This window comes from Macrotis lagotis, chromosome 5 (assembly GCF_037893015.1).
Source record: "Macrotis lagotis isolate mMagLag1 chromosome 5, bilby.v1.9.chrom.fasta, whole genome shotgun sequence".
In the NCBI taxonomy this organism is placed as follows: Eukaryota; Metazoa; Chordata; class Mammalia; order Peramelemorphia; family Peramelidae; genus Macrotis; species Macrotis lagotis.
Window position 1 is genome coordinate 263,715,490 of NC_133662.1, and position 15,309 is coordinate 263,730,798.

Genomic DNA, 15,309 nt, shown 5'->3' on the forward strand with positions numbered 1-15,309 from the left:
TATCCTCCCAGTCCCTCAGGCTCCCCTCCTAGGAGTCATCCTGAGTTCCTCTTTATCTTTCACCCCCCCGTATCCAATATGGCACCACAGCATGTGGATTTCACATCTACGACTTCTCTTAAATACTCCCCCTTCTGACCTATGACATTGGTCCAACCTGGTACAGGCCCTCATGACCTCATGCTTGAATTGTTGCAATAACTTACCCCAAGTCACTTCCCAGTCCAATCCATCCTCCATGCAGGGGCCAAAGGGATTTTTCCTAAAACACAAATCTGATCATGTCATGACTATCACCACCATCCTCACTCCATTGACTCCCTATCACCCCCCCCCAGGATTAAATGCAAAAATGCTCTAAATATTCATAACTCAGCCCCCTCCTCTCTTTCCTGTCTTCTTGCACCTTATTCCCCACCAGGTCCTCTTTGATTCAGTGTCACTCACTGACCTCCTGGCTGTTCACTAGCAATATCTGCCTTGTCTTGGTTCCAGGCATTTTTCCTGGCTGTCCCACATCCCTGGAATTCTCTCTTTCACTTCCATCTACTCCAGCTTCCTTTTAAGTCCCAGTGAAAATTTTTACCTTCTACTGGAAGTCCTCCCCAACCCCTTCTAATTCTTGTGCCTTCCTTCTCTTTATTATTTCCTCTATCTATAGCTTCTTTGTACCCAGGAGTTTCCTTCCTTGACTTCCCATTACATTATGAGCTCCTTGAGGGCAAGGAATGGTTTTTACTTCTTAGCCCCAAAGCTAAGCACAATGTCTGCATATAGAAATCAATAAATATTCATTGAATGATGAAATCAATATATTTTCCTAAATCTTCTCAATTGCTAAATTCCATTGGTGACCCCCAGGGCAACTGGTTAGTCTCCTTACCATTCTAAAACTGTTATCAGTGATTTCCTCTCTTAGCATACTCATCTCTACCAAGGGGATAGTAGTCCCTGCCCCATGTATCTCCCAGGGGTATAATTAGGCATCACATGAGATCATGGATGAAAATTCCTTTAGAAATTTTAATAATCCATACAAATATAGATTATTATTAGAACCACCACTCTGAGCAGAGTGGAGAACTAAGTGAAAGCAATTCACAGTCGGAATTTGAATGACTGGCACGTGAAAGAGAGATTCACTTTGTTCTTGGAGTGGTGCATTACACAGAAGACAATTTAAGCTTAGGACAAGGAAACACTATTTACCTTTAAGAGGTGTGCCAATGTGGAATGAGCAGTCTCAGGAGGCAAATTTGAGATCTTTGGACAAATTTTGAATGACCATTTGCCAGAAATGTCATGGAAGGAATCACTGATTGGGTATAGGTTAATGTGTGAGGTTCCCTTTGGCTCTGAGTTTTGGGGAGTTTTCAGTCAATTCTTTTCTCCTTTCTTCCAAAGGGCACCCAGGGAAATCATTTGCTTTGGGTAAAAGAGAAAGAGACTCACATTTCCTGTAGGGAAATTCACCGTCCTGTAGGAGAGGTGGGCAATTTGTTCACCTAACTTCCTGCCCACCTTGACTTTTGGAGAGGATCTCAATCCCAGAGTCTCAATGTTTCTGTGCTTTGAAACTTTGTTCTTCCCAACCCCAGGACAAATTGGTCTTGGCCTTTCTAGGGAATCATCACCCCTTCTCCTTCCAATGTTCATTTTCTTCTAAGAATGTAAGTGCTCTGCCTCAGCTTCTGATTGATGGGATCCATCCATCCCTCACTGTGGTCTGGGCTTTTCCTTTTAAAGGTGATGCTGCTCCTCCCAAGAAGATCACATCCTGGTTTCTCTCCAAGGGACAGGGAAAGACCCGAGATGACTGTGCTGACTACATTCCCCATGACATCTACGTGATTGGCACCCAGGAGGACCCCCTGGGGGATAAAGAGTGGCTAGAGATCCTGAAACACTCCTTGCAGGAAATCACTGATATCAGTTTTAAAACGGTAAGAACACTGAACAGTTGCCCTGGGTCACCAATGGAGTTTAGCAATTGAGAAGATGGGGGTGGGGCGGCTAGGTGGCCCAGTAGATAGAGCACCGGCCCTGGAGTCAGGAGTACCTGAGTTCAAATCTGACCTCAGACACTTAATAATGACCTAGCTGTGTGGCCTTGGGGAAGCCACTTAACCCCATTGCCTTACCAAAAAAACTAAAAAGAGAGAGAGAGAAGATCAGGGAAGTATATTGATATCTAAAATCAAAGAAAGGCCATCTCTAAGAACAGAGAAATGAATCAATCTCTAAACTCAGAGATGAGCAGAGAGGATGTGAGCATGGATAAGGCAAAAAAAAAAAATTCCGGAATCCAAATTCCTAGAGAATGAAATCTTAATGTTTTCTATGTCAATCTGGAGAAAAGACCTATGGACGCCATTTTGAATGTCAAAATTTTAAAAAGAAAACAAGTTCATGGAGTCTAGGTTAATTAAGAACCCCTATGATAAGGAGCTTATGCAATTTCCTTTAGAGATACATCAACTTCCAAGCTTAGAGATGAGCAGAATCCGAGTCTCTAGAGAGATCTACATCTATAACCATGCTAAACATAGATCCATATTATTCATGTTGTGAAAGAAGAATCACATCCAAATGGAAGAGGAAAAAAAAATACAGAAAAAAGATGATATAATTCATAAGACAACTTTTTTTAAAAAATTAAAGATAGTAAACTTTAGTCTGCATTTAAACTCCACAGTTCCTTCTCTGGTTATGAATGTATTTTCTATCCCAAGTGTTTTGGTATTGTCTTTGATTATTATACTGCAGAAATGATTAAGTCCATCATAGTTGATCATCACTCCATGTTGCCATTAGTGTGTACAATGTTCTTCTAATTCTTCTCGCTTCACTCAGTATCAGTTTGTGCAAGTCTTTCCAGGCTATTTTGAAGTCCCATTCCTCATCATTTCTTTTAGAAAAATAGTATTCTATCACATTCACATACCATAATTTGTTCAATCATTCCCCAATTGATGGGCATCCCCTCAATTGCCAATTCTTTGTCACTGTGAAAAGAGCTGCTATAAATATTTTTGTACAGGTGGGTTTTTTATCCTTTTTTCATGATCTCTTCAGGTTGTAGCCCCAGTAGTGGTAGTGCTGGACCAAAGGGGATGCATAGTTTTATTGCCCCTTAGGCAAAATTCCAAATTGCTCTCCAGAAGTCACAACTCCACCAACAATGCATTAGTGTCCTAGTTTTCCCACACCCCCTTCAACATTGATCGTTTTTCTTTTTGGTCATATTGGCCAGTCTAGTAGGGACAAGGTGATACCTCAAGTCACCAGTGATTTTAAACACTTCTTACTGTGTACACAGTATATACAGTGTGAGGAAGTATGATATAATGGTTAGAGGGGAACTGGCCTCAGAGTCTAGCAGGCCTTGGTTCATGTTCTACCCCTTGATCCATACAGACTGTGTGAGCCTGGGAAGGTCACTTAATTTTAGTGGCCCCAGATCACTCCTTTTGTTACATAACAGATGCTGACCCATAATGATAGAAGGACTTTCCCCTCTGGGCGTTCCCTCCCAAAGAATCACAGGGCAGAAGGCTGTGCCTCTCACTGGTATTTGGCATCAAACCTGCTCACATTCCTGAAGCCATCATGTGAATTAATGTCCAACAAATTGTCTGCTTTTCACTTTTTGTTGGATTTAAGAGTTTTTAAATGAGTGAAACCTTTATTAAGCTCTTTCTATATGCAAATCATTGTGCTAAATTCTGGTGGTGCAGATAGAAATAGAGTGTGAGGAATACATCACCTTCTAAGGACCCTCTCTGCTTCTCCCCTATCCTTCTCCACTCCCCACCTCACTCTCTCCTGCATAATTTCTGGAAGGAATGCCCAAGTTAAGTCAAATAATCTGTCCCCTACCTGAATCCTTCAACAAGAAAGGATTGACAAGACTGACAAGAAAGAATTCAACTGATAGTATGGAAAGGACTGCAGTCCTTGAAGTGGGGGAAGTCATAGCAGCCCAAGGCAGCCCAACTCTCTAGGGACCAGCTCCCATTGTTAGAAGAGGTGGCAGGCCATCCAGCCCAAGTCTTGCTCTTCGTAAATCTCACCTGGTGATCTATATGGGGGTCAAACCCAACCAGCCCAAGCCCAGTCCTCTCCTTTTACATGCCAACCCTTTTAATACTGGAAGAAACCTTTGCTGTTTCCCCTCTGAACTTTTTTCTTCTCCAGACTAAACATCCATTCCATAATTTAAAGAATCATCCTTGTGGTATGAGCAGCAGCTCGGTGGAATGGATAGAGCTCTGAACTTTGAGTGTGTAAGACTTGTGTTCAAGTGTTGCCTCATACACTTATCAGATGGTAACCCTAGGCATGACACTTATAATTTCTGTGCCTCAGTTTCTTCATCTGTAAAATGAGGGCGTTGGACCTAATGACCACCAAAGTTCCTTCCATTCTATGTCTGTAATCCTATGATCCCTTCACCATCTTTATTGTACTGCATTATCCACCACCAACCACCAACTTATAAAAGTCCTTCTTAAAGTATGATGCCTAGAACTGACCCACCTTGACCAGGTCAGAGTGCAACTGGGCTAACACCTCTGAAATCCTAGAAAGTTCTTGGATGCTGCCAGAGATCCCATATGTATTCTTGGCTTTTGTGCAACACCACTAACTCTTAAGCAATTTGCAAACCATTGCACTCTGCCCCCTGATTGTTAATGGGATGCTTCCTTCCCTCTTTGTTACCCAATGGGCCCCAGGCAGTGATGTGAGGCTGCTGTAGCTACCCCCTCCCAGGATATACTAATGCTTGCAATGCCCTATTTTTGTCGCCCCTACTAGATAGCCATCCACACCCTGTGGAACATCCGAATTGTTGTGCTGGCCAAGCCGGAGCACGAAAACAGGATCAGCCACATCTGCACAAACAATGTGAAGACTGGAATCGCCAACACTCTTGGTAAGATTGAGAAGGAAATGAAGTTCCATTTTCTCTCACATGGTTGCTGTTTCCCAAATTCCATGGATTTATTTCCCTACTCACCTGAGCACCCCCTGAGATTCCTGCAAGATTGGGGGTTGATGGAGGAAGAAAGGAAGGACAAGAAGAAACTTCCAGAAGAAGCCAAGGGAGAAGTCATTGGTAGATGTCACCTGGCAAGAGCAAGGGAAAGTTAACAGTGGAGGGAAGGCTAAGAAAATAAGACATTCAGGTGGTAGTAATTAGTCCTACTGACCTTGACTCTAATCTTATCACATCTTGTGTCTTCCTTTCTGAAACCCCACATTTTAGGGTGGACATTGATAATCTGGAGAGTGGCCAGAGAAGGGCAATCAGAACAGTGAAACGACTCATGATCATGCAATATGAGGGTTGGTCACAGGAACTTAGATTAATTCTCGTGAAGACTTGGGGTTGTGTGGTTAACTGTTATTCCATCTGAAACACTGTTAAATAGAAGAGGGATTCTTTTTGGTCCTAGAGAACAGCTCAGGAGGCAGTGAGATCAAGTGGTAAAGAGATAAATTCTGTGTTGGTGTCAGGAAAGATTTCCCACCAAAGAACAGGCTGCCATGGGACACAGGGGGCTTCCCTTCCCATGTGGTCATCGAATCATAGATTTAGAGAGATCTTGGTGACAGATGGCACAATGGATGGAACACTGGACTTGGAGTCAAGAAGACTCATCTTTCTGAGATCAAATTCAGCCTCAGATACTTCCTAACTTGGTGACCCTGGGCAAGTCACCTAACCCTGTTTGCCTCAGTTTCCTCATCTATAAAATGAGCTATAGAAGGAAAAGTCAAACCAGTTCAGCATCTCTGCCAAGATGGAGTCACAAAAAGCTGGACATGACTGAAAAATAACTGAACAATGACAACAAATGACCATCTAGCACAACCCCGTCAATTTACTGACAAATATCGCGTTGAAGGGAACCTCAGAAGTCATCAAAACCATCTCTCTTATTTTACATATAAGGAAAATGAGGCCTCAAAGTCACACAAATCATAAAGCATGTCCCTTCCTACTCTAAGATCCTTAATGTGTGTGTGTGTGTCCACGTGCATGCGTGTGTGTGTGTGTGTGTGTGTGTGTGTGTGTGTGTGACAGTGGGAAGAGAGAAAGGGCTGATATATACATAGCACAATATCCCTGTAAAGCAGGAGGGACAAGAATTTTTGCAGTTGAAAAGATTGAGGCTCAAAGGGGTGAGGTCTTTTGCCCAAGGTCATACACTAGAGTGTCAGATGCTGGACGTGAACCCAGTGTTTCCTAAGGAAACTTGAACTTAATGTTCTCTCGGATCTCTTCTAGTTCTATGGTTCTAGGACTCTTTGACCCCCTAGGACCTGTGGCAAGAAAAGTTTGAGAGCTCCCTATCTTGGTGCATCAACGAATGCACCCAGGAAAATCTGGCACCCAGGGCCAGCACCACACAAAGGACCTCAGTTCAACTCTTTAAAGCAAATTCATTTGTTAGAAAGAAATTCTAGAAAAGATATTAGGATACAAGTTTTCTGAATAGAGTTCTGTGGCACAACTGATCACTTCGGGAAGACCACTGAAAGAGGAGAGGGTCAGGCCTGGGAGGTGAAAAGAAGACAGGCCATATTCCTATTATAAACAGGTATCCTCAATGACGGCAGCTAGGTGACAGTGGACCCTGGAAAAGTCACTTCACACTGTTTGCCAGCTTCCTCATCTGTAAAATGAGCTGAAGGAAATGGCCAACCACTCTGGTGTCTTTGCCAAGAGAACCCCAAAAGGAGAGTCAGACACGACTCAACACCAACATTCTCAATGATTAGGATATGTTTATTTTCTACCTGCTAAAGGGAAATGTGTGCTATTGCCGTCCCTTACATTTTAATACCCTAAATCAAACCTCCAGTCACCCTACCTTAGTTGAGCTCTGGGAAGACAGGCAAAGCTCAATCTATTCTGTAGATGAGAAGACTGAGGCCATTCAGTGGGAAGCCTCTCAGATGCCCAGACTCAACTCTATCCATTTCCCCACACCCAACCCTTTCTCCTGTTCTTCACAGTCTGAATGGGAGATCAGTTCTCACCCCTCCACTTACTCTAATTCATCCTACCTTACCTTGCTCTCCCAAGACCTAAAGCTTTAGGGTTTTAATTCTCAGGAGAGAAACTATTATGTCTCTGTCACTTCCTGCACTTCCCCAAATGCTGTTAAAAATCTTGAAGCTGACAGATTTCCCCTTTGTTCCCCTCCCCTCCCCTTCTCTGTTTAATAGAGAAACTCCGGTTATGTCCCATGTCCATGATTCCTTTTGAATAATTTGGCGCTCACTCAGAAGTAACTCTTGATAGAGATGCAGAAAGTCTAATCTTATATGTCTTCCTGAACCTTCTCTGGGAAATCACCCCATCACCATTATCTGTCATATCTCCCTGACCCCCCCCACATAAAAACTGGGTTTTTCTTTCTCTGTTGCCATTTTCTCCTCTTTTCTAGCTCCTCCTCTGCTTCCCTTGATTGTCCTAGGCTTCTGTTCATCTGTTATCCCTCCCATTGAAGGTAGATGGGATCTTTGCTTTCATAATGATGTTCTGCTCCTTCCCCATCCCCAGGTAATAAAGGAGCTGTGGGTGTGTCATTCATGTTCAATGGAACCTCCTTGGGATTTGTCAACAGCCACTTAACATCAGGAAGTGAAAAGAAACTTAGGTAAAACGCACAGACCCCCAGAAAACTCACACTGGGAGGGGCCGCTTGGGGCGTGTTCCTAAGGCTCTTCAGATCTCCCTCTCTTTGACCAGGGATGTCATCACAGGGGGCTCAGGTCACCTGGGGCTCCAAGTGGGGCAGAAGAAAGGCAGTGATGGTCTTTGAAGACAGATGTAGATGCCTGGGAGAATGGAAAGGATTTCTCCAGAATTTAGTGATCTAGTTAAAGCTGGAAACAGGTGTTGAGAGTCCTTTGCCTTGGGAGAGAGCAATATTGGGATATCTTTATGAGTGGAAGTGGTTGTTAATATTTTTAATCATTTTTGTACCCCAAAATGTCCCAAAAGTTTTAGTGCCATTTAAAATTATTCATTTTTGGATACACTCAGTTGTATCTTTTGTCTATTCCTAACCATCATTTCTGAATTCATCATTACCCCTCTTCCACCCAGAGATTCATCACTTTTAAGTGATGTAAAGAATAAAAAAAAGATAAAAGAAAGAAACAGTAAGGGAGAGAGGGAGAAAAATGTGAAACTCAAAAGCTTGCAGAAAAAAAATGATTGTTGAAAACTATCATTGCATGGGATTAGAAAAGGAAATGAAGTATTTTTTTAAAAAAGAAATATTCATCCAATTAGCTACCATATAGACCAAGTTTGAAAGGACTAGGCAGTGTTCCATAGCTATCCTAAGAAGAGAGAGAAAAAGCATTCCACAAAATGAGCCAACACATGGACTAAGTCTGACAATGTATACAATGCTCCTCACCCATGGTCCCCCACATCCGCCAGGAAGGACCATGTCCCTCATCTATTCTCTGGGCTCAAGCCTGGCCGGCAAATGTAAATTCAAAAAGCATTGATTAGGCACTTACTGTTTGCCAGGCACTGTTTGAAGTACAAAAAAGATGAAAATAACAAATGACATAATCTCTGTCCTCCAGAAGCTTACATTCTACCAGGGACATGCAATGTTTTCAAACTAACAATATGGATAGCTAACATTTAGATAGCGCCTCCATTTTGACAGACTTTTCACAGATATCACCTCATTTGAGACTTGGAATAAACCCGGGAGGTAGGTGCTATCTATATATTATCCCCATTTTACAGAAGAGGAAAGAGAGGCAAAATACTTGTCCAAGGTCACACAGCTAATAAGTGTCGGGTCAGATTTGAACTCAGGTCTTCCTGACTCTAGCCCTGGCAATCTATATGTACACTATCTAGCTGCCCTTAACACAGATGAATTAATGCAAGATGAATTAAAAAAAATATGGTTACCTAAGGGGGTAGAGATAAGAGTCTTGTCAAGAGAATGAGAAGGATTTCTAGTAATTTCTTGATCTCGATTTAGAGCTAACACCTAAAAACTCATTTCCATTGATGGGGGTTGGCACAGGGGAGTTGGTTCAGCTAGTTGGCACAGTAGATAGAGTGCTAGACCTGGAATCAGGAGAACCTAAATTCAAATCCAGCCTCAGTTACTCACTGTGTGACCCTAGGTGAGTCATTTAACCCTGTTTGCCTCAGTTTCCTCATCTGTTAAATGAGCTGGAGAAGGAAATGACAAACCACTCCAGTGTCTTTGCCAAGAAAAAAAATCAAGTGGGATCATAAAAAGCTGGACACAATTGAACCAACAAATTAATGAAGAGATCAGATTGGGAACCCTTTCAGATTCAAAGCCAATATTAAATAAGAGCTAATTTAAAATCACTCTTTATTCCTAACCAAGCTAACTGCCCCTCCAGTCACTGAGGATTTCAGCATCAGATGGAACCTTTGGAGTTATAGCTGAGTGAATTTTCATGAAAGATTATGGTGGAGTAGATGGGAGGGCATGAGGCAGGAAGGTTGATTTCAGAATCATTTCAGCTGAAGGACTCTGGCAAGGTGCTCTTCATTTCTGTGCCTCAGTTTCCTCACCTATAAAATGAGGGATTGGACTTGACCCCCCCACCCAGGGTCTAAATCCCTGCTTGCCAGTAACCTGGCCTCCAACTTGACTGTCCAACCAAAAAGCTTCAGCTTTAGCAGTAGCTACCCGCTAGGAGAGAAATAGTCAAGCAGAGGATCCCCAGAAGAAGAAGAGCCCCCTCTGAACCTGGCTTCCCCAGAGGGCCTGCCTCCAATTTGCCTAGGCTACCCAGGGGGTTGGCTGTTTGTGTCTCTTACAGACGGAATCAGAACTACATGAGCATCCTCCGGTTCCTGGCCCTGGGAGACAAGAAGTTGAGCCCCTTTAATATCACTCACCGCTTCACGCACCTCTTCTGGCTGGGAGATCTGAACTACAGACTGGAGCTGCCCCCCTCGGTGAGCAAGGCCTCCCTTCTAGGCCATCGCTTCAGGACCCACCTGTCCAAGAGTTATTTCCATTTTCCAAATCACCCTGCTCCCATTTTGGACACCTGGGACCACTCCAGTGGGTGGGAGCAGTCAAGCTTTAGGGTGTTCCCCCAAGCATCCACCCAGAGCCCGGGGAGGAAGCAAGACCAAGGAAACTTGCTCATTTGGATCTTCTCACTGGGGGGGGGGGGGGTAGGATTCTTGTGCCGATAATGACCATCACGTTGGCTGCCATTTCTATTGTTCCTAAAGGCTTCGCAATGCTCTTTTCTCATTTGATCCTCTCAAAAGCCATGGTCAGAGATAGATGCATCGTGATGCCATTATAAAGATGAACAAAATGCTTTGCCCAGGGTCCCATAGCCAGGAAGATTGGGAGACACAACACAACCTCTCTCCCGTAAGGTTCTGAAGTCTCTTGTAGCTCTCATTAGATTCTGCCAAGAACAATGGTTTCCTTGTTGTGTAGAACATTTGCATTGGATTTTCAAAGTGCTTTCTACCTATGGACTATCTGCATAAATATGACTGGAATAGTCCCTCATTTGTAGATTGAGGGAAGTTGGACTAGTTGGGCCAGAAGGTCTCCTTGGACTCTGTGGTCCCATTTTCTTCTTTATTTCATCTTTAATAAGAACAGGGCAGCCTGATAGTACATCAGACACTGGGCCTGGAGTCAAAGACTCATCTTCATGAGTTCAAATCTGGTCTCAGACACTCACTAATTGGGAGACCCTGGGCAAGTCATTTCACCCTGTTGGCTTTAGTTTTCTCTCCTGTAAAATAATATGGAGAAGATAATGGCAAACCACTAGAGTATCTTTGCCAAGAGGACCCCCAAATGAGGTCAAGGAAAGTTAGCTTCAACTGAAATAACTAAAAAACAACACAAAGAATGGTTTATCCAGGTTGTCTTTGAGGTCACTTGCCAGTCATAGCTAGTGTGTGTCTGAGGCAAGACTTAAAGCTAGGTCAAGGGGGCAGCTAGGTGGCATAGTGGATAGAGCACCGGCCTTGGAGTCAGGAGTCCCTGGGTTCAAATCCGACCTCAGACACTTAATAATTACCTAGCCGTGTGGCCTTGGGCAAGCCACTTAACCCCATTGCTAGGTCAATCAGTCAGTCAGTAACCATCTGTGAAGTGTCTACTGTGAGCCAGATATTGTGCTAAGCTCTGGGATACGAAGCCAGGCAAGAGCAGGCTGCCAGGGCTTTCAGACTCCCAGCATGCCTTCTAGCTTCTTCTCTAGGCTGCCTCTGAGGAGGGGGGCCTGGGAGTAGATATAAAACCAGTAATATAACCAAAAATCTTAGAGCATGAGTAAGAACCAACCCCCCACCTCCATCCCTAGTGAAGAATGGCTGCAGGTGGAGCAGTTTCAGGTCTCAGGATATCCTAGCCAGGGATGCCCCACCCAGGGAGGCCCTGCCCAGAGAGGCACCCCCCCCCCAGGGAGTTCCTAGACAGGGTTGCCCTACCCAGGGATAAGTCACCCAAGGATGCCCACCCAGGGAGGGCCCCAGACAAGGATGCCCCAATCAGGGCCGCCCCCTCCATAATGCCAGCACCCTTTTCCTTCCAGGAAGCAGAGAACATCATCCAGAAGATTAAGCAGCAGCAGTTCTCAGAGCTGTTGCTTCATGACCAGCTCCTCATGGAGCGCAAAGAGCAGAAGGTCTTCCTGCATTTTGGTAAGAGTCAACATTTCCCGGGCTAGGGGAGAGGAGTGGGACTAAAAGAGGGGACAAGGGAGACCCTGACTCTAATGAAGGGACCTCTCTTTCAGAGGAGGAAGAGATCACCTTTGCTCCCACCTACCGTTTTGAAAGACTGACGCGTGAAAAGTATGCCTACACTAAGCAGAAAGCCACAGGGGTAGGTGCCCCTTCCATTGCAATTCTCTGGGGAACCGCCAAAAAAAACAATGGAGAGGGAGTAGGGGATACCTGGGTTCCAATGTCAAACTTGATGTGTGTGACCTTGGACAAGTCACTTCTCCAGGCCTTTGCTTCCTCATCAGTAAAAAATGGGGGAGGGGCTGGACTTGATGATCTCTGGGATCTTTGATTCTATATACATGACCTTGGGAAAGTTGCTTAATTTATCTGAGCCTCAGGTTCTTCTTCTGTAAAATGGACGGGGTTGGGCCAAATGGCTCAGTCGTTCCCCAAGCCTTAGAGTTATGCTGTCTGGCCCAATGTCACTAAATTAAGAGAAAAGACAAGTTCCTTTATAGTAATGGACCTAGAGTGGGGAGGGACATTCTAAGGTCATCCAGCCCAGACCCTTACTTTACAGTTAAAGAATCTTAGAAGCCCACAGAAATAAATGACAGTGTTCTAGACATATAGATGATGAGTTGGTAGGGCTCTCATTTACCAGACAGGAAAACTGAGATCCAAGAAGGTGAAATGTTTTACTTAAGGTCACAAAGTTAGGTGGTCAGTGTTAGAGATGGAATTTGAACCCAGGGCTTATGACTCCAAGAGCCTGGGAAGATAAAGAATATCTCTAGAGAAAGTCATGATGGTGAGGAAACATGGAGTAATGGAAAGGATGTTAGATTTTCAAATTTCTGATTTGCCCCAATTACCTTTGTGACCTTGGGTAAGTCACTGCATCATTCTCTGGGTCTCGTTTTCTTCATCTGCAAAACGAGGGAAGGGGGTGTGGGTTACTGATCACTAGGATCATTGTCCCAGCTTCATATTCTATGGCCACATTCTTAGTTGGGATATTGGAATGGGTTGCCATTTCCTTCACCAACTCATTTTACATAGGAAGATCAATTATTGTTGAGTTATTTCAGTCATATCTAACTCTGTGACCCTATTTGAGGTTTTCTTGGTAAGGATATTGGAATGGGTTGCCATTTCCTTCACCAACTCATTTTTCAGATAAGGAAACTGAGACAAATAGGATGAAGTGACTTGCCCAAGGTCACACAGTAAATATGCAAAGCTGGATTTGCAGTCAGGAAGATGAGTCTTCCTGACTCCAAATCTAGGGTTCTATCCTCTGTGCCACCTATAAATCACCTACAAACCAACCAAGTTCATTTGCTATTTTTCCAAAGAAAAGTGGAAAAAAGATTCTTTAAAGATGATTTCTCCTCTTTTCTTGGCAGATGAAATATAATTTACCATCTTGGTGTGATCGTGTGCTCTGGAAATCCTATCCACTCGTGCATGTGGTGTGTCAGTCCTATGGTGAGTAGTTCCAGGGTAGTCAACCCAGACATCATGCGTAGCCTGGAGGGCAGAAAACAAAGAGCTCTAGGCTCAGTCCACTGCCAACAGTCATTTCTGACACCTCTCCAGGCCTCAATCTGCTCACGTCTCAAATCAGAGAAATATCTACAATTCTAGTCTAGCAGTCAAGATGTTATGAGACCTAATCAGGCAGGCGTCAAAGTACCCTAACACAAGTGAGGATTTATATGATGCCTGTGTGGTGAAACACAGTAAATATTATTTCATTTGATACAACAACCTTGAGAAGTAACTTCATGACTTCACTATTATCACAGTTTTACAGATGAAGAAATTGAGGCAGGCAGGTAAAATGACTCGCCCAGGGTCACACAGTTAGTCTCTGAAGTTACATTTGAACTCATCTCCCTGAATCTAGGCCCAGCACTCTAGTCACTGTGCTATCCTCCATCATGTAAATCAATGAGCTAAAAATTCATTCATTGGGGATAAAGACAGTAACTTGCTCAGACTTTGGGTTTCAGAGTGATGCTGACCTGGGACCACGGAGGGAGTTCTTCCATGGACTTGCCTATGGCAAGGAAATCACAGGTTCCAATTTAAAACAGGGAAGGAAAGGAGAAGGAGGAGAATAGCTCTCTGGTTCAGTGGCTCCATGAAAAGTCTGTATTGTTGAGATGTTTTAAAAAGAAAAGCCAATTTGTTGTTGTAAAGCTTGGCGTAGTGACTACTAGATCAGTCTGAGAGTCAATTTCTAGCCAGTCTCTGACACATCCTGGCTTGTGTGGCCCTCCTTATCCAACCCCTCAGCACTGCAAACAGCTCTCAGAGAGGTTTCACATGAGGCGCCATTCTGCAACCACACCGAAAGTTCTCTACACCAGTGAGATCTCCATGTGAATTCAAATACAAATTGATTCAAATTAGATGAATGGGAAAGTAGCCATTTCACCATAAGAATTACAAAGAGATAAAATAGTGAATATTAAGTATCTAAGAGCCTTCTGAATCTGTGGATTAGAAAAAACTGCCCCTTGTAGACTGGACTCCTTTCCTTGGCAGGTAAAAACCTCAGGATTCAGTGAGGAATTCTTGATATTTTAAATATTAAACTCACTGAGAATCACTTCCATCATATCTGAGGACTATGGTAGAGTTGAGTGACTCTGGAGGTATGTCCCTATTTCAACAGGCATATCCTAGGCAGATATGGTCCACAAGTTTCCTAATTAGAAAATCATATCACTTTGCCATTAGTCTCTATTAATTGTCATTTTTGGTTCTGCTCATTATTCTAGCCTATTGGGATCTTGTCAAAATCTATTGTCATCTATGTTAGTTTTTCCTTGAACTTTTGGATCACGTGCATTTTGATAAACACAAGACATGCTTTTGTCGACTCCAGCAACAGTCATTTAATTAATCATAGCTAGGTCCCTATTGTACAAATAACAAATTCCATGAACTAGTCACACTATTCAAATTCTTACTACATGGAATCAGATGCCATATTTTCCATAAACATAACTTTAAATAGTGTGGGTTTTTAATATATGTAATCAGCTGCTGAGCAGACTCATCTTCTGTCACACACACCAAAAATGTTTATCAGAACCTGACCAGGATCCCCATTACTCATCCACAGCCCTTCTTCCAGATTCACAGCAATCCATTCATTGCTATTCCTTGGTGTGTTATTTCATCCAGTTTTGAACTCACCCAACTAGATGATTGGTAGCCCACATCTCTCTATCTTGTGTGTAACAATACCCTGGAGGTCTTGCCAAATGTTCTACTGCAGTTCCAGAATATCATAGCTGCTGCTTTCCTCATGGATCCATACCAGAACATTCAGGCTAATAACCCCCTTGCACCCATTCCAAGATTCTCCTGGGAGAGCTCAATGTTATCCTCATGGTGTGATATTGAACATGTTCAAATACAGGAATTTTGGTCCTCTCTGTAATGTCTACAGAGCATCTGCTCACACTTGGACTGGTCCCTAAAGATTCAGAAGAAACCCCAATGGATTGGTGGGGAATGTCCAGAGAGCCTTCAGATCCCCTAGA

At 43.4% G+C, this 15,309-nt stretch overlaps 1 protein-coding gene across 3 annotated transcripts in view; it reads left to right on the forward strand.

Moving 5' to 3' along the window:
• INPP5D (inositol polyphosphate-5-phosphatase D) overlaps positions 1–15,309 on the forward strand; it is a 137,291-nt gene that overhangs the window by 87,077 nt on the left and 34,905 nt on the right. For all 3 annotated transcript variants that reach the window (XM_074189703.1, XM_074189702.1, XM_074189704.1), the window contains 7 exons: positions 1,747–1,943; positions 4,819–4,936; positions 7,577–7,673; positions 9,856–9,994; positions 11,611–11,719; positions 11,815–11,903; positions 13,156–13,237. In XM_074189703.1, coding sequence (XP_074045804.1) covers positions 1,747–1,943; positions 4,819–4,936; positions 7,577–7,673; positions 9,856–9,994; positions 11,611–11,719; positions 11,815–11,903; positions 13,156–13,237 — 831 coding nt within the window. The remainder of the gene's footprint in view (positions 1–1,746; positions 1,944–4,818; positions 4,937–7,576; positions 7,674–9,855; positions 9,995–11,610; positions 11,720–11,814; positions 11,904–13,155; positions 13,238–15,309) is intronic.